This window comes from Mytilus galloprovincialis, chromosome 3 (genome assembly GCF_965363235.1).
Source record: "Mytilus galloprovincialis chromosome 3, xbMytGall1.hap1.1, whole genome shotgun sequence".
NCBI classification, from domain to species: domain Eukaryota; kingdom Metazoa; phylum Mollusca; class Bivalvia; order Mytilida; family Mytilidae; genus Mytilus; species Mytilus galloprovincialis.
The window spans coordinates 46,012,116-46,032,110 of record NC_134840.1 but is presented as its reverse complement, the minus strand read 5'-3'; the positions used below and the strand labels follow the sequence as shown (position 1 = coordinate 46,032,110).

General features: G+C 31.0%; 1 protein-coding gene across 1 annotated transcript in view; it reads right to left on the bottom strand.

The window, feature by feature from the left end:
• Positions 1-19,995, bottom strand: part of LOC143066264 (uncharacterized) — a 54,317-nt gene that overhangs the window by 21,361 nt on the left and 12,961 nt on the right. Inside the window, exons 5-12 of the mRNA XM_076239258.1 lie at positions 17,760-18,028; positions 17,078-17,233; positions 9,222-9,262; positions 6,686-6,771; positions 5,184-5,373; positions 4,277-4,357; positions 3,772-4,026; positions 1,415-1,678 (exon numbers count right to left, since the gene is read on the bottom strand). Coding sequence (XP_076095373.1) covers positions 1,415-1,678; positions 3,772-4,026; positions 4,277-4,357; positions 5,184-5,373; positions 6,686-6,771; positions 9,222-9,262; positions 17,078-17,233; positions 17,760-18,028 — 1,342 coding nt within the window. The remainder of the gene's footprint in view (positions 1-1,414; positions 1,679-3,771; positions 4,027-4,276; positions 4,358-5,183; positions 5,374-6,685; positions 6,772-9,221; positions 9,263-17,077; positions 17,234-17,759; positions 18,029-19,995) is intronic.

The following is a 19,995-nucleotide window of genomic DNA, read 5'->3' as shown; positions in this document are numbered from 1 at the left end:
TCGAGCGTCACTGATGCTTTTTTTTTAGACTTAACTCGTGTCTTGCGTACATCATTTTAATTCTGGTATCTTTTTATATCTACATACCTTTTTATATAAATTGGTTATTTTGAAAGTGTATACAGGTATTCATAAACTTCTGAATTAAAAAATTCTTCGGCAAAACTAAGTTTCCCTGTATAATGTTTGAATTGATTTAAGTAAAATCAGGAAATCCTTAAAATTTGAGATGTTTTATGAGATTAAAATAAGTCTCTTCATAAGAGGTCCGAATCAATTGCACCCCATAAAACATCTACCATGAGTAAAGACAGCTTCAAATACGAGTTGGGTATTAAAGCATTCATGTAGGAAACAAAATATAAAGATATGATAGATAAAATTAATGCATCCAGAATTCCTGATTATAAAGCAAACTGAGTGCATAAATTTATATTGCGATAGGTTTGTGTAATTTGCATAAGACATCCGGTTAGTAGAAATGAGAATTTGCCAAAGGGTTATAATTGGAAAAATTATGTACATTCCCAAGTAATAAATAGAATAGTCGAGCTTTAAAATGACTGTTCAAATCGGCCCATTCAAATAGAAGCTGTAAATATATACTTTCAACTGGCTTCTTCTATTCACAGTCAATTATTTCAATACAAAAGCAAACACAAATTCAGCAACAATCTTTTGGTGACCCGGCAGTCAGCGGTCTTAGGTTCATGTATTGCTTTTCTTTTTTTAAAGAAAGCAACTTGTTTTAATTCAGGTCCGTATCACATCTTTGGATAATTGGTGTAGCTTGTCGTTCACACAGTCTATCACTAATGTGAACATCTCCTCTCAAAGTAATCATGGTAAATTACAAATACAAAATTCGTTCTAATTTTTTAGCAGACAAATTATGATTTACGCATGGAAACATGACGTATCTTTATTTTACCGACTTTACTTTTCATTAAAATCCGTTAGCCATAATAGAAACAGGATAAAGGATACTTATACGCATACTTTTGTATCTATATAGTAAGATGGTCGACAGCAGGACAGAAGTCCTTCTTCTAGCACCCCAAAAAAAAAATCCACATTTGCTTTAGCCGACAAAACACGGTTATCATGTTTAAATTGAGTAAGTCATGGACATTTGCTTTAAAGTTGTTAATCAAATATTCTACATTTATCTTTCGGCATGTTCGTTTTTTGTTTGTATAAAAGACTGTTCACGTCATAATCCATAAGACGTTTATTACGTCTATACTTTCGCGGACCATCGCACTTTAGCGTGTGTAGGCATCGTACTTTAGAGTAGACCATCGCACTTTAGCGTGACCATCGTACTTGAGCGTCCACATCGCACTTTATAGTCCTACATATATATATACTGACTAAGTTCTCTTGTTAGACATTTTTAATTACAAAAATATACCTGTCCTAAATCTGTAAAATGTGTTATTGCCTACATTTCCAACACCGTCAACAGCTTTCACAACAAAAATATAAGCGGTGTCGTCGTTTAATTTAAATGTAGTAGACGGCAGATAACAGTTGCTATACTTTGCAGAGCTTCCTTCCTGATAAAGACTACAGTAGATCCTACAGTTTTCATTGCAGCTTAAGTCAAATGTGATCTGTTGAGTTTTGCTTTTGGGATGTGGATTATTGTTAATAAAAACATCCGGTGGAGTGGTATCTAGAAGATAATAAAAATAGAAAGATGAGAGACAAACTATCTTTTAATTTACAGGATATGAAGATACGATGAAATAAGGTTTTCAATCAGGAAAAAAATTACCAATTTAGAAAAAAAATAAGGACCGTGTGGAAGATTCGTCAATCAAGTATGAAATTTCAAAACAAACCATTTTCTGTTTGAAGTATTTTACTTTATTCAAATTCAAACAAATGCATGCAATTTTTCTTATTTTTCTTTTCGTTGTTATCAGCACATTATCTCTATCCTTGGATTGTTGGTGGCCATGATAATTGTTGACCGGTAGTTATACAACACCCAGTTCTGAGTGTTAAACGAATTGTCAATTTTTACTTTATGCATGTAAGTAGATTTTTCAACAACAGCGAAAATTCATGAAGACAAAAAAGGAATTAAAAAAAATTCAATAGTCCTGTAGATTCCTTGTTAACTTATATGACTTTTGATTATAACGATGTTTCTATGTGTTCTGAAATAGTATAAAACAAGAATGTGTCCACAGTACACGGATGCCCTACTCGCACTATCAATTTCTATGTTCAGTGGACCGTGAAATTAATGTAAAAATATAATTTGGCATTGAAATTAGAATGATCATATCATAGGGAGCATGTGAAATAAATTTCAAGTTGATTGGACTTCAACTTCATCAAAAACTACCTTGACCAAAAACTTAAACCTGAAACTTGCACTATATTTCATATGTTCATTGGACAGTGAAATTGGGGTCAAAAATATAATTTGGAATTAAAATTAGAAATATCGTATCATAGGGAACTAAGTTTCAAATTGATTAGACTTCAACTTCATCAAAAACTACCTCGACCAAAAACTTTAACTGAAGCGGGACGGACGGACGAACAGATGGACGGACGAACAGACGGACGGACGAACAGACGGACGAACGAACGACCACACAGACCAGAAAACATAATGCCCCTCTACTATCGTAGGTGGGCATAAAAATATATTGTTTTTACGTAGATAACAGGTAACTACGTTTGTAAAAAGAGCGGAACAATGACCCCGTATTTGATTATTAAAATATCTCTCACACTCAAGAAAAATTCCTTTTTTAAGACTGATGTTTATTACTTCAAGCAAGGAGGGTCCTACAACATGAACAACATGTACAAAAAAAACTACTTAATGATAACATAGATCTTACCTAAAAAATATTATTTAAAATTGTTATTGTAAAATGAGGCAAAATATTTCTCGAATTAAACAAAGAATCGACTCAATCCAGAAATCTATCATACAAATATATGAATTCCCCATTCATTCATGCATTAAAATAAAATGAAAAAACATATAATTTTGTACCAAACAGATTACTTTATTTTAATAATTCATTGACTTATTTGATTTCAGCGAAAAGTTTAAACTCTTTACAATAATAAATGTTTTCACGATATAGCGACATCTCTCATATTTCGCCCTTGCTGATATTAGTATCGGCTGGTAACTTATTCCAAAAATTGCAATATAATTTTTTTAATAAAAGAAGGGCGAAAGATAGAATGAAATAAAGAACGTGCTTTGCTCTCATGTTTACTACATGTAGTTGTAAAGGAATACACAAGTATTAATATAGAAGCGCGTTCCCTAAATCCTCTATATCATCAATAATCAAATTAATAATTCAATCAATTAAATATTCTGTACTTATATAAGATGTTATTTATTAACAGTTTACTCTTGTAATACAATTTTGAAGATCTAAAATGCACAATTTCAACAATAAATTCAAGCTTTTTATTTATGGATTGACATATGAAACGTTAAGGACTATAAGATGCCACTTGCTGGAATGATACGCTTTGTAAATTAATCTACATTTATTGACGCATCATAACTAACATAACATAAATCAAGTGTCAAACAATTATAAATTATCGTTATTTTACCTATGGCGACGTTGTTAATTTTATGACAACGGGCACGTGCGTCTTTAGTTTATAGCGATAATTTTCATATCATTCGACTCCGCTGAGAAATAAAATTATCAGTCATCAAGATCAAAGGAAAATTTTGTGAAAAGCGATAATGAACTTTATAAAGCACATTACCTATTTGGAATTCGTATCTGCCAACGTCTGCTTGGTTTCCCTCTAAATCTGTTCCGAATATAAACAATGTATAAAACCCTTCTTTTAAGTTGTCTCCAGACCAATAATTGGTACAGTTTGTTTTTTCTGTTGCGTCTGGTTTGACAATGGTGCATCTTGAAGTTACATTCTCGTTAAATGTCCACGATATAGTAATGCTACCATTAGATGCTTTTGTTCCTGATCTTATGGACAGTTCAGGTTTTGTAACATCTCCTGTTCAACAAAATAATACATCCCTTAGTTTGTTTTGTTAGAACTAGAGGAGATTTCAATTCTAAAAAGTAACTTACGAGGATTTCAACATACTTAAAATGCTTATATGGTTCATAAAATTGTAAAATAGCTTTCTTTGTTTTTGGTAAAAAGCTATATTTAGAAATATTTATACATAAGGAAAAAATAATTATGCATAGAATCTAAAAGAAATGAAATAAAAATAAAAAAGATATTCAGAAATGTTTACTTATTCTGAAGCCCCAGAATGTTTTGTTACGAATTGGCTCTGATTCAACTTTACAATATTCGGTCTTTCCTCGGCCGGCACCTGAAAAAATAATATCATTGTGAGTTATTAAACTATTCCAATTTAAAGCAACACATTTTGAGTTAAATTTACCGGAGATATAGAAATCAAAAGTAACCCAATTTAAAGCTTGTGTAAACAGCGCATGTTATAGCGTTTGAAATGAATATAGTAGTTCTAAGGATACTCTCCACGAATTATCGAATTTAATTTGCAAAACTGATTTATTAGCCAGTATCAGAGCTTTGTCATATTGTTACCAACAAAAGTACAATAATCAATTTATAATTGCAGTAAAGAAGATGGCAACATTTGACAAAACCTTTGGTATGATGTCAGTTGATGACGACATACTATAATATTGATATATGACGTCACCATTAATAGGAGACCTGACTTCTTGTCACCCATTTAAATTCTAGTGACCCCAATAGGTCCATAGGGGATACCATTTGACGACGTTTAACCAATGGCAACATGTCACGAATTTACTATAATAATGTGCTATAATAACTTGATAATTGCTCTTTATAAATTTTTAGAATAAAATGGCAGTATGAGTTTGTCTTCGAGTTTGAATATTCTTTGGTATCTTCCACCTTTCTTCCAAAACAGTTTTCAGCCGATAAACATTTTATTTTCAAATAACGAAGAAAATGGTTAGTTGTCAACTACGGATTCTCAAAAATCTAACTGTCAATTTCTATATCTCGTCTTATCGTTGTAGTCGTTTTTGTACTCATCTAATCGTTATTTATGTATTTAAAAACAAGGCCGTACGATTTTATAAAAATGTAAACCATATAATTCTCCTGGCTGAGATTCAAAGATTAAAAAAATGAAATACCTGGATCTAATTTCACATAATAATGTTTCTTCTCTGTTAACACAAAACTGGTATGCACTGTAAGAGTCTTTCTTATGGCGCCTCGTGGATAATGAGCATCTCTGCTGGTTGAAATGTCAATTTTGTACACAACAGCATCCGTATCGCTCTCTTGGAAATACATATATGTTGTTCTGTTCGGTCGTTCAAACTAACAATAAATCCAATGTTTGAAAAAAAATATCTTCATTCATTAATGGCAGAAATGGTAAAGCGTCTTATCTATAAACGATGACCACCAATTACGCGATGGTGACCGCAAAACTTGCGTAGTGTCGTTTACAGGGGGCACCCCTTTATAATCATGCCGGAGGAGAATTGTGTTTTGAGCACAACCCTTTTAATGAAACATAATGCACAAGTAACGCATCAACTTAAACGTATAAAAGGAGTATGTAGAGGAAGAGAATATGTTTTAATAAGAAATAAAGGCAACAGTAGTATACCACTGTTCAAAAGTCATAAATTGATTGAGAGAAAACAAATTCGGGTTACAAACTAAAACCAAGGGGAAAACAACAACTATAAGAGGAAAAAAACAGGAACAACAGAAACATCAAGTGCAACAAACAAATGTCAACATATATAGAAACGAACAATCTGATAGTAACTGCCTTATTCCTGACCTGGTACAAAATTGTTGGGGAAATTGATTGAATATAACTCCTTCATCATATATTCTAGTTCAAATTTGCTCATCTGTGTTGATTTAAAGAATACGTCCAAAGATTTCGCCTTCTCTCTAGTTTTGATAATAATCTGAATAGATGCAAGCACTTTTTGAAATATTAGATAATCTGTGAAGGGACATCATGAATGTATCCGAAAGTGAAACTAAATATCTTGGCAAGGGACACTTTCTTTTTGTCTTTGGGTAAGGGTCAGCCTAAGTATGTCTGTATCATCAAACAAGAAATTTATATAAATAATCAAAAGCACCGAACACCAAGGTAAATTAAAAAGGGGGTATTTCATAAAACTTAACAAAACCAAACGCTCCACTATATCCACCAACAGAATGAATGGAAAACTATAAAAGATTCATATTTTCATCAACTGTTTTATAAATCTATCAAATAATCATACATCGTAGTAGTGTACTTGGTTCAAAAACAAGTTATTAAATGATGGCAAAATGGTTGTGATTATGGTTGTGTTCGTGTGTTTAGTTTTAATAGAAAATCTGACTGACACCCATAGTTGAGTATACTTAATACCTCGTCAAAATATTTTATGATTGGGATTCCCAGATGTATTGTAAATTCTCAATTCTTTTGTAAGTTAATGAAATTAAATTATCTTTGCATATCAAAACAAACAATTTATATAAGTATTGCTTGCTAGAACAGCCACATATTTCTAGCTGAAAGGAAGATAAAAACATTCATCAACCTTAGGTTTTCAAGTTTCGGTACATCACCATCTGTATTGTAAACTACTTTACTTTATATATACGACATTACCTGTTTATCAAATTTGATTGTCCATATGTTATGGTTTGGAAATACATCGCCGACAGGATTCACCTCAACTATATTTGGTGGCGATACTGAAATAAGTAACTTCAAAAGTAGTGCTACATTTTGAAATGAAAATAAAGTTTAAGCTAAAGTGTAAGCTTCAATCGTTTTTTTTTTAATTTCGATTGAGGAGATTTGTCCTTATATGCTAGGCATGGTCATCGAGAAAAATCCAATCTGTGTGTACAGACAATTTTGAATGCTCGTCATATGTTCAACAACTGTCGAAAAGGAGATGCATTGCACTCTCTTGTCATAAATATTCAACTCGTCATAGATTTCAGGATTGATATTTTTTAGGCCAGACGGTATAAAGGGAATGGATTCTAACGGTCAACAAAACGCCATATGTCGAAAAAAATAGTAGTCCATCAGGATAAATAAAGGAAAGAAAAAAAAAGAACTCTTCACAAAACATTACAGAAAAATTAAAGATTGAGCAACTTGATAACCAGGGTGAACTCATATGCTCCATTAGCTGTATCGTTAGGTGCTACCATTACCTTAAAAAGAATTAAATAACTACGGGTAATTTTTACATCACATAAAAATAAAGATTCAGCAAAATGAACCCTACTGAAAAGTGGGTCTGAACTCAGGTGATAAAAATGGATACGCAGACCCTGTTTCAATGGTTGCAATCGCTTCGGGTGCCAATCGAATTAAAAAATACAAGAACGTATAATATCAACCTACCCACTTTTTGATCACCAATTTCGTTCAAATTTTGAAATGTCGGAAGGATCTTGCTGATTACACTAGAATTACCAATGGTTTGTGGTAAAGTTTACATTGCTTAGTTTTGATTTTTCTATATGGTATTTTGTTGACTGTACACTGTTGATTATGTATTCGCCGTGTTTCGATTTTTCGACATGGCGTTGTCAGTTTGTCTTCGTCTGATGAGGCTGTAGATTATATACCAACACTGGTTATTGCTGGATAACTTTATAGTACATATGGAATATGCGGGGTCATATTTCAAACTGACACTTCAAAATACGATTTTTATCCGAAAAAATAAAATTCACTATGAAGCCTGCATTGGTTAAAAGTCTTAATTATACTTCATAACAAAATGTTATATTTTTTAGTTAACACAAGAGTTATAATTTACTCTATTTCATGTCTCAGCAGGAGACAATTTTTATCTTTTTCACCTTCTTGTACAGACAAGAAATTGTACTAGTCCTCCGATTCGGCCTCTGACCTTTTTCATTGACTGTCAACATTAAATGAAACACATCTTGCTAAGCTTGGACAAAATCTAATCAACAAATAGGAACACGTGGGAAAGAATAAAACAAACACATCAAATAAAAATTGCTTATTAATTGAGATACAATATTTTTCTATCATACACTTGCTAACCTTTCTGTTTGAAAAAAACTCTCTTTGTCGTTTATTCGGTAAACTGGAAAAACGTGAACACAGCACTTAGGTTAAAGGAAAAGAATGCATTGGTTCAAAAACGTCTTGAACATTAAAAAGTGTTTCGTTAACTTTTTAGTTGAAAGGAAAATTTCTATTTATTAAAACACTTTTTTTTTAAACACCAAAACAAACTAAAGTATTTTTCTAACGAAATCAGTTCAATTCAGCCGCATTATTCTTTTGGTCGAGCTTTTTATCTAAAAAGTAAAATAATAAAAATACTGAACTCTGAGGAAAATTCAATATGGATAGTCCCTAATCAAGTGTTATCTTCAATCTTATTGTTTTCCTCATTTGTGCTTTTTCTTCAATATGAGCGTCACAGTTTACAAATAAACGTCTATAAATGTATCATCCTGATAGCTATCACACGCATTGAGTGTTTAAAGTTTGATAAACGTCCAGTGGAAAATATTTCATAAATGTTCGGGACGATGAAAATCGACAATATATTCAAAAGTTAGGTTCTATAGTAGGGTTTTTATTTGAAGTGCAGAAATTAAGACTGTCATTTACAAATAATGCTTCGTTGGATAGGAACATGGTTTTTCCATGTAAAACTGGTCTACGGATTTAAACATAAAGTATAGATGTGGTGCTGTAATTAAAAAGGTGGGTGAATTTATAAGCTGGAGAGGGGACTTTTAGTGTGAAGACAGGTATGCGTGAGTTGCTTCTCTTACTTTATAAGAATTAAGCAAGATGTTTCACTTAAGAAGACGAAAGCTTTGGTATTGAAAAGCATGTTTTGCATTATATCACAGCAATACTCTTCTCGAAATATTGAAGAAGAAAAAAGATGTTTACTTTCACAATAATGTAGCAAAATATAACAAAAGGTACAAAGCAGGAAAAAACTGGATATTGTTATAATTTGTTAACATTTGATAATAAAATGTATAGCACCAAAGCTGTTAAACATTACCTTACTGTTAAAGCTTAAAGCTTAAAAACTGAATAATAATAGGAATGAAATGGTCAAAGGTTGCAATTGCCAATTTAAGATTTTTAAGGACAAAGGTAAATGGAATAATATCTGACTTACCTCCAACAAGCAATTTCACACAAATAGTGTCCGAATTCGCACTGTAATCAAATTGTTCTGGTTTAATTCTTTTGTTATAAGACTTGCCATATAAACGCATGTTCACGAATTTGTGCGCTTTATAAAGTTAGATGTGTTTTGTCAGCACTCTGTTATTAATTCGATTCATTCCAGATCGTTTAGGAATACGTATATTCACTTAATTTGCAGAAGCGTGTAAAAGGGCACAAATTGTTAGATTAATTGATTGTATGGTATACAAATCATGATATCATAATCAATATAACAAACAGATATCAGGGATCATGGCTTTAAGACTTCGAAAAAACAGAGATATCAAAGGGTTCGTAGTTAAACTAGATAATAAAAATCATAGCATTAAAATTTCAGAATTAGCTGATGATACTACTTTATTTCTCAGTAATAAGAAAGAAATCAAGGCTGCTATGAATGAAATGGAAAATTTTGGATCATTTTCTGGGTTAACTTTGAATAAAAATAAAACAGAGGGTATATGGATAGGAAAACTGAAAAATAGTAAAGATAAGGTAGCTGGGATTAATTGGACCAGTCAAGGCATTTGGAATATATTTTGGTCATAACAGAGAAGAATGTGAAAAATTTAACTTGGAGAATAAAATTGAGAAACGTAATTTAACTTTAATCGGTAAAATTCTTATTATAAAAACAGTAGTTTTACCACTTTTTACATTTTTTGCAAGTGCCTGTACAGTTCCGGAGAAATTCAGAAAAGAAATAGAAAGTAAATGTTATAAATACATCTGGGATGGTAATCCAGATAAGGTTAAAAGAAATACCATGATAAAGTCAAACGAAGAAGGGGGGTTACAAATGATCGACATACAAAGTTATTTTATGTCTCTAAAAGCATCTTGGGTAAGTAAACTCATTAGTAATGATATTTCAAACTGGAAGTTGATTCCATTAAAATATCTCAGCGTGGTTGGTATTAATTGGTTAATTTTTAAGATGAATTTTAAAAAGAAAAAAATTCTAGAATATATCAAACATATCCCTGAATTTTATAGAGAAGTATTTAAATGTTGAGTAATAGCAGGCGGTGGACAGACAAAAAACCGACCAACTTCACATAAGTAAGGAAACAAACTGATTAATTTTGAAAATAAAACTATTATTTTTGAAAATTGGATTAAGAGTAACTTGATATTTGTCAATGATATTATAGACGACACTGGTAATATATCTCAACATTTTATTCTGGAAAAATTAGAATGCAAGAATAATTGGATTGCAGAAATAAATATTTAAAAAGAAAGCCATTCCAAAAGACTGGCTTCAGATGTTACATTCTGAAAGTTCTATAAAAAGTTTTGTAAATATTCCTAGACAGAAACTAATCTGGAAAGGTAATTACAAGATTCAAGCTTTTGAACAAATATATTATATAAGTCAATTTGTAAAGATAAAACTGAACCATCAATTGGTGTTAGCAAATGGATGCGTATTTTACAAATTAATGAGAACCTTAGTATTAACCAACTATATGTTTTCATGTTTCATTATTTAGAAGAAAATAAGTTAAAAATATATAGATGGAAGCGTTTACAATTCATATTACCAACAAAACAATTATTGTTTAAATGGAAACAGAAGAATGACAGTCTATGTAATGTATGTAACGAATAAGAAGATTATAACCACTTTTTTATTTCATGTCGATTTTTAGAAAAAATTTGGAAAAGCATTTATGAGTTAAAAATTTTAGAGTATCATTAAAGCAATTAGTCTTTGGATATATAATTTTTGACAAAAAATATTTTGGTCTGAATTATTTCCTAACAATCTTAGTTTTTCCCATATACAAATCATATTATGTATCTAATCAAAAATTGACAAAGGTAAATGTTTATCAAATTTTTGTTCGAGAATACACGAAAAGATACATCGAAAACAGAACAATGAAACTTAATCCATTACTAAAGTCACTAAAACGAAGTTTAGACGATTGATAGATTATAACATAATGTATTAAAATGTTGTACAAATGTATTTCAAGAAATTTATACATATTATAATTATATATACATATATATTAGCAGCTGATTGCTAACCTGGGTAATCAGTGGAATACTTAACAGGATGCATCAAGAAAAGCTTGGTTTCTTGGTGTAACAATGTAACAAGCATATTTGATGAATAAATATATAATGTTGTTAAAAAAAAGTATCAGGGATAATATTACGTCTATCAAAAAAAAAAGATGGTAAAATAAATGATAAAAAAGGTTTAAAAACAAACAAAATTATAGCTTTGCTGACTGCTTTCTGTGGCAAACAACAAAGAAATAGGGAAACATTATGGTAAAATTTCAAGATGGTCTGATAAATGAATTATAAGTTCGTGTCTTTTGAAAAAAAAATATTTTGTAGAGGACATTTATGGGAAATAAGCTGACAACTAACTGCAAGAAAACAACTGTGTCTCGTGATAAAGTTCAATTGTTTTTGACCAAATCCTTGACACACAACTTAGATTAATCAAATTCTTCAGTAGATAAAGAATAACAGTCTGATAAATCTTATGATCTTATAATATATACATATATATTAGCAGCTGATTGCTAACCTGGGTAATCAGTGGAATATTTAACAGGATGCATCAAGAAAAGCTTGGTTTCTTGGTGTAACAATGTAACAAGCATATTTGATGAATAAATATATAATGTTGTTAAAAAAAAAGATATCAGGGATAATATTACGTCTATTAAAAAAAGATGAGTTGAAGGTTTTTTAATATTGATTTAGAAATATTTTAATAGCATAGCTCTTTATCGATTATATCTTTGGCGCTCACGTTTTGGGTTCTTTTTAATAAAAGGTCATTCTTAAAAGAAACTCATAGTCTGAAATATTTCATGAAAATATATACATTGTACTTGCCACTATTTAACTATTTTTCAGGAAGTTTTCTCTGTTCATGGGATTGGTTTGATCTTGTGATGAGTCGTTTAAGACTTACGGTAATTCAATAAGTGCTCCGTCGTTTATATAAGGTAAAAATGTCGAGGTAAAAGAAAATAGTGCTACGTTGAGTGGAATTGACGGCAAAACCTAACTTTTATTTGTATTTTTTTCCATAAAATACTAGTTTTAGTGCTTTTAAGTGCCTAATTTATGGAGATAATTACATTCTGTTCAATACATGGCAATTTAATTAAATGTTTAATACGTTACCTCTTTTATCTTTCTAAAATATTCTGTTATGGAAATATTTTCCAGTTTACTTTATAGTAACGTTTCCATTTTCTACCTTTTGATAATCATCTTTTTAAAATATGTAAATTATAATCAAAATCGTATTTTGAAAATTCTAACACCCATTTCTAGTATCGTTTAAACAAAATAAATGATAAAAAAGGTTTAAAAACAAACAAAATTAAAGCTTTGCTGACTGCTATCTGTGGCAAACAACAAAGAAATAGGGAAACATTATGGTAAAATTTCAAGACTGTCTGATAAATGAATTATAAGTTCGTGTCTTTTGAAAAAAATATTTTGTAGAGGACATTTATGGGAAATAAGCTGACAACTAACTGCAAGAAAACAACTGTGTCTCGTGATAAAGTTCAATTGTTTTTGACAAAATCCTTGACACACAACTTAGATTAATCAAATTCTTCAGTAGATAAAGAATAACAGTCTGATAAATCTTATGATTTATAATGAATGGTATAAAAGTGGATTGAAAGTCAAAGTACAAAGTAAAAATATTTTTTCTTTACTTTTAATATCAGTATAAAGCAGGATTCATTTAAGAGATATAACAAAACAATGTAATAAACGAAAACCATTCTTTCTTTTTTTTCTGGCCTAATTAAATTCCAAGTTATCCTCCTATAATGTTCTTTATACTAAGCATCATTTATATTGATGATGTCACTTAATAACACCATCTGGATGTTTTTTGTCATATCTCAACCTCATATACACCAGTTATCTTGAAATTAAGGATACTACCGAACGTAGAATGTCTGCCTAATCTTTTACTAGATATTGACACAGATGGACTTCAAAATACAATGTATGACAAACGTTATGATTTCAACCCCCCCCCCTATTTCTCACCATTAACATACTCTTTGCGTTTACATATGATAATTAGTATGTTATACGTTTCCATGTTCACACTATAAGAAGTTATAAAAATTGTACCAATAGTGTTATGCGGAAGAACTAATAAAATCGACAACAAATATGTTTTACGTTAACAATCACCAATAAGTTTACCGAGACATTGCGTCGCTTAATGCATTCATAGTATGAGACATTTATCATATCAACTCACAGTCTTGCTCCGTTTGGAGTTTTTTTTTTTTGCTACCTTGATTTATATCTTCCTAATCAATTTACAAGATTTGAGCATCGTCAATATTGCCTTAACCAAAAGAATAAAGTAAAATCACAACACTGAACTCAGTAGGAAATTCAAACCGAAAAGTCCATATTGAAATGGCAAAATCAAAAGCTCAAACACATAAAAAAATGAATAACAACTGTCATATTCCTGACTTGGTACTGGCATTTTCTTATGTAGAAAATGGTGGATTGAACCTGGTTTTATCGCTAGCTAAACCTCTCACTTTTATGACAGTCGCATAAAATTCCATTATATTGACAACGATGTTCGAACAAAACAAACAGACATAATAGGTCATAAATACATTAGTCAACATTGTGTTATAATCTTAATCACTAACAAAAACCATGCACCATATTTAACAAAGAAGCACAACAAGGCAAATAGATCTAGCATATTAGCAAAAATTAAAAACAAGAATACACAAATTTACCATAGTACAATAACACAATGACGGAATGTATAAGTATGGAGCTACGTCATATATGTACCAAAGAAACATAAAAAGAAATATCGACAACGCATATAGCAAAAATGAACAAGAATGTGTCCACAGGACACGGATTCTCCACTTGCACTATCATTTTCTATGTTCAGTGGACCGTGAAAGTGGAATAAAATTTAATTTTGCATTTAAGGTAGCACAATACAAAGATTTTTTCACTCCCAATCAGACAACTTTAAACTGATGTAATTCATTTCATCCTTCTTTATATTTTATAAATGAGGTACCAAAAGAAAGAAGAAAGATTAATCTTTCAAATTGAGATAATTTCATTATGACATAATTATTACATAATTAATTATTATGTAATTAGTTGCTATACTGTGATGTCCACACTTGAATGAATTTAGCGTCTTTGTTCTTCATAGCATCCCAAAATATTTTATAGATTCTTGTACAACATAGCTTGACCTCCAAAACTTTTTTTTCAATTTGATTAATATACAGCAAAAAATTTTCTACATTCATGATCATTTGATTAATTTGAGTTATTTGTAAAAATAAAATGTACAAATTTATGAAATATTAATATAGCACATAAATTACAAATAATTTAACAAAAAACAGATCGTGTTTATCTTTTAAAACAAAAAAGTTATGTATTTCTATCGAAAGGAAAAATACGTCCACAAATACGTATTTTTAGTAAATATCTGAAATTTGAACCTCAATTTACTCAAAAAGTAGCACATGAAGTATATTTTTTATTACATATTGATTTAAGCAGGTAAAAAATTGTCTACATGCAAATTTTCATCAACATTTAAATACGGGATCAAAACTGTATCGTATGCCCTTAAGCATTGGCACCGAATGCCTAGATCAACATGGCTCTTAAATAGAAGAAATATAAAATAATTTTGTTGTTCAAAGTATGAAGCTAAAACAGCTGAAGGACATATACGGGGTGCGGGAGTTTCTCGCTACATTTAAGACCCATTGGTGGCCTTCGGCTGTTATCTGCTCTATGGTCGGGTTGTTGTCGCTTTGACACATTCCCCATTTCCTTTCTCAATTTTATAGTTCTTTAGGCATACCATCCACAGAATGTAAATTATAAGTTTACATTCCTTCTTGCCGCTTGTCTATAGGTTTATTGTGTATTTCTTCTAAAAGAGAGCCACGTCATTGTGTATAAAAGAGACACACAAAAGAGCATATAGGCAAAGCATTAGCAAATATGCAAGACCAGGAAACAAAATATTTAATTGAACAATAATACAATAGCAAGACGTTTCAGTACAGAGCCACTTCATATGTATCAAAGAAATACAAAATGTCACACGGACAAGGCAAATATGAAAGATAATGCAAACAACACAATGATGGGACACGCCAAATGTATATAACCAAAAACCGACCAAACAGTAAAAGTAATATTAATAAAGACAAATAAAAGAACAATAACAGATGATAAACCATGTCAGTATACAAAATCTATACTTCAAGACCATCGTGTATTATTTGCGAAGTTGATATGGAATATTTATCTATCAACAAGGTTTTGGTACCTTCGATTAACATTTTTTAGAAAGAAAGAAAAACGAAACGTTCTTTGACATACCCCTGGTTCATCAACTTTCTGTTCAGACACTGGTGACGTTTTACAAAGCCTGAGTAGGAGCTGCAAGCTCTTGAATACCGAATAAGTATATATGCCATATGCAGGTGAAATTGGTATATTGCTACTAAGGTGGGGGAAATTTATAATTTCAAAATTAAAATCGTCTTGTTTGTCATAGGTTCTTGTACTGAGATGACTGTGTATGTCAAATTCGATTTATAAATCTAAAATGAGTTGGAGGAAGCCGTGTCTGTTGCTTCTATAATTTCTAGTTATGGGGGATATATTAATGAAAACCAATCAGAAAAGTTCGGATTGTAAATGGAAAAAACATCATTGATATATCTGAAATTAAATAACCTGGCTTCTTTGATTTTCTTGTTTTTGACAAGTGTCTGAAGGGACTCCGATTTATATAAAAATAAGGAAAAATCGTCAAAGAGAGGAGCACAGTTCGTTCCTATAGGAAACAAATGCCATCCGCAAATGCTAATTTTGAGACGAAATATTATATAAATTGTAGTGTTAATAGACATAAGTCCATCCAAGGCACAATTTGTAAAAGTAAACCATCATACGTCAAAGTACGGTCTAACTCGGAGCCATGGCTCACACCGAACAGCAATCTTAACGGGCCCCAGAAATGACTAGTATAAAACCATTCAAAAAGGAAAACCAACAGTTTCATTCTTATGTTGTACTGCTATACCACTTTCCCTGGTTAGGGGAGGGTTGGGATCCCGCTAACATGTTTAACCCCGCCACATGATGTATGTATGTATGTGCCTGTTCCAAGTCGGGAGCCTGTAATTCAGTGGTTGTCGTTTGTTTATGTGTTACATATTTGTTTTTCGTTCATTTTTTGTACATAGATAAGGCCGTTAATTTTCTCGTTTGAATTGTTTTACATTGTCATTTCGGGGCAATTAATAGCTGACTATGCGGTATGGGTGTTGCTCATTGTTGAAGACCGTTCGGTGACCTATATTTGTTAATTGCTGTGTCATTTTGGTCTCTTATGGAGAGTTGTCTCATTGGTAATAATACCACATCTTTTTTGAAAGTTTAATCTTTATAAAAAAACGAGAAACAATTATCAATCGCATCATAAAATGACAACTACTGTACATCAGATTCCTGACTTAGGACAGTTGCAAGCAAATGTAGCGTGTTTAAACGTTTCAATAGATTCCAACCTTCACCCTTATTTGAAACAATAGTTTAGCATCATAACATAGAAAAACACATTATAAAATACTGTATAACATATATTTGTCCGATGACGAAAGTCTGACGCGAATTTGTCACATAGCTAGACTATTAAAAGTATATGTATATATCCTTTGTTTGTTATAATATAATATATTGTAAAATAAGTACTTTACTCACCCGTTGCTATCCAAAGCTGTGAAGCAAAACAAGTGAGGACCGGCCTGTCCAATACCTGGGGTCCAGGATATATTAACATACCATTCCCTTTCATCGTACAAATCGATCCTAGATTCCACCATTCCTTGTGGTGAAGCAGTTTGAATCTCTCGAATTCTGTAGTTATGTGAAAACATGTCAAAATAAGATGCTGTAATGTCAATGAATATTTCAATTCGCTTATTACGTATCAATAAATATGGTAAATAATAGAATTGATAAAACTAGTGAGTACCGCATTCATGCAACTAAAATTTTCCATAAGTTCTAAATTTTAACCGACAAAACACAGTTTATAATCACAACTCTATAATATTACTCCATTAATACAAATCGAATGTCCATTTTAAATTACAATACGTTAACTGTATCGCAGATGTTTAATACGTTGAAATGATTGAAGGGTAAATCAACGAGACAGTTAACTTTTGACAAACCAACACATGTACTCAAATCACATGCATCGTTTAAAAGGCTTTAACAAATTTATAAAAGGATATTCATAATTCGCATGAAACAAACATGCACATCAGCATAGTACATGTGTCAGTCCTCAATGCATTGTATTTGTGTTTTGGCAAGGGATGGAGATAAAAAAAAAAAACCAACAACATGCACGTCCATCGTGCTTATGTTAGTTTACCTGACGTTTGGACTTCCACTCCTACTAACAATTTGATCAAAATATGTAGTGTTAAAAGGTATTCCGATACAAGAACCGCCTATTCGTGATGGCTCAACAAAAGTTGGTTTGCTAGCACACTTTGTCGTTGCTTGGAAAACTACTACTAAAAACTGCAATGACACACTACTAAGAGCTTCTAAAGATTCAGTTGAATTGAAGTCTTCTATTTGTACTGCAGCAGCAAACCAACCAATCCAATTAGGTGAGTATGATATGATACATTCTCTCTGAAATACAGCAATGTGAATTGATTAAAAGAATTATATATAGCAAATAAAAAAACATACTTAATTAAAGGCTGATAAAAATTAAATACAAGGATATATTTGCAAAAAAAATGACCAATGTTGTTCCAATACTTAGAAATAACTCTGCATTAGATTTTTTAAGCACACTTGTTTTGGCATATACGAACAGGTGTCTTCGTTTGGTTTAAATTATCTTGATAAATTTGAGTTATCTACAATAAAAACATGTTACAAACTAAATGCTTGCAATTTTGAGTTTCTTGAGTTTCATGCAATCTACAAAATAATCATTACACGTATATTTTTTTTCTAATTTAAGCAGCTATACCTTAACATTTTCTATGTTATTTGATTTTCTATTTTGTTGTGCTTTTCCTCAATACTTAATACGCTTTCAATTGTTTTTTCAAGACATTGTCTACAGAACCAAATATTTAAAAAAACTGGTCGCACTTTTACTAACTTGGTTTATACTTTTTACTTAACGGTTTTTATTTTGTTGCGTTACAAGATTATTTGTGTTTCTTGTTGGGTCACAACTTAGACAACAAAATAGTTTACAACACCATGGAAAGTATAAGCACAAACATACTGACACCAAGGAAAATACAAAACGGAAAGTTCCCAATCAATTGGCAAAATCAAAATCCCAAACATATCAAACGAATGGATAACAATTGTCTAATTCCAAACTTGGTACATGCATTTTCTTATGACGAAAATTATGGATGAATATAAACCTGTTTTATAGCTAACTAAATCTCTCACTTGCATGACAGTCGCATAAAATTCTTTTATATTGAGAACGATTTGTGAACAAACAGACATAATAAGTAAAAATGTCAAAAATAGGGGATGAGCACTCTACATTGTGTTATTTTTATAATCTCAATAAAACAGACAAATATATAAACAAACACTTACCGTGGCACAATAACACAAATACAGAATGTATAAGTACAGAGCCACGTCATATATTAGAAAGATACACAAAAAGGGAACATGGACAAAGCATATTAGCAAAAAATGACAAGAATACAGAAATAATCATAGATCGATAACACAGTTATGGATGTTTACTGTGTAGTCTCACCCATGAGAAAGAAATGAAACTTACCCACAGAATCGTTTTCATACCTTGTTAAAATTGTCAGTGTATAAATTTTGAAATTATAAAGAAACTAAGGTTTCAACTCCCTCAGGCAAAGTTGACCTTAGATGAATTTGGCTATTTGTTTAAGGTATTTTTGTAATATAGCTCTTCAACTGTTTCGGTACTTGTACATCCCTCGGATTTCAAATGTTTGGCTTTGATGCGTTTCCCTCAGTTTTAGTTTGTAACCCGGATTTGTTTTTTCTCAATCGATTTATGAATTTCGAACAGCGGTATACTGCTGTTGCCTTTTTTTTTTTAGCGTTCCTGACGAAACTTTGTTTAGTCGAATTGTCTCTTTCTTTGATTAAATACAAGAGCTATTGTTCCATGTGGAGAATTTTCAATTGACCTTTAAATTTCTTCTGTCACTCACTGACTAATTAACATGAGGGGAAAAAAATCTTTAAAGTAGATTAGAATACATGTATCAACTAAAAAAAACTGCATATGATTTTTGGGATTGTATTTATTTAGTGGCAAAACTATGTTTTCAATTTGGTCAAGATAAACACTGCAGTGTTTATACAAAGTTGATTTAAGACAACATGTTCAGCAATGTTCCTACTGATTTTTTTGTGAAAAAAAAACCCAGGAAATACTATGTTTGAATAAAGGCATACCTAAATTTATTCTATGCGTAAAAAAATATGCAAATAACAATCCTATAAAATGTCAGAAATCATTTTTTTATAATTAAATCAGTTTTTAAATCAAGCTGTTTGAAAATATATTATCGATATTGAATAAAAAAAAAACACCATAAAATGCAGTTGATACATGTATGTTCGTC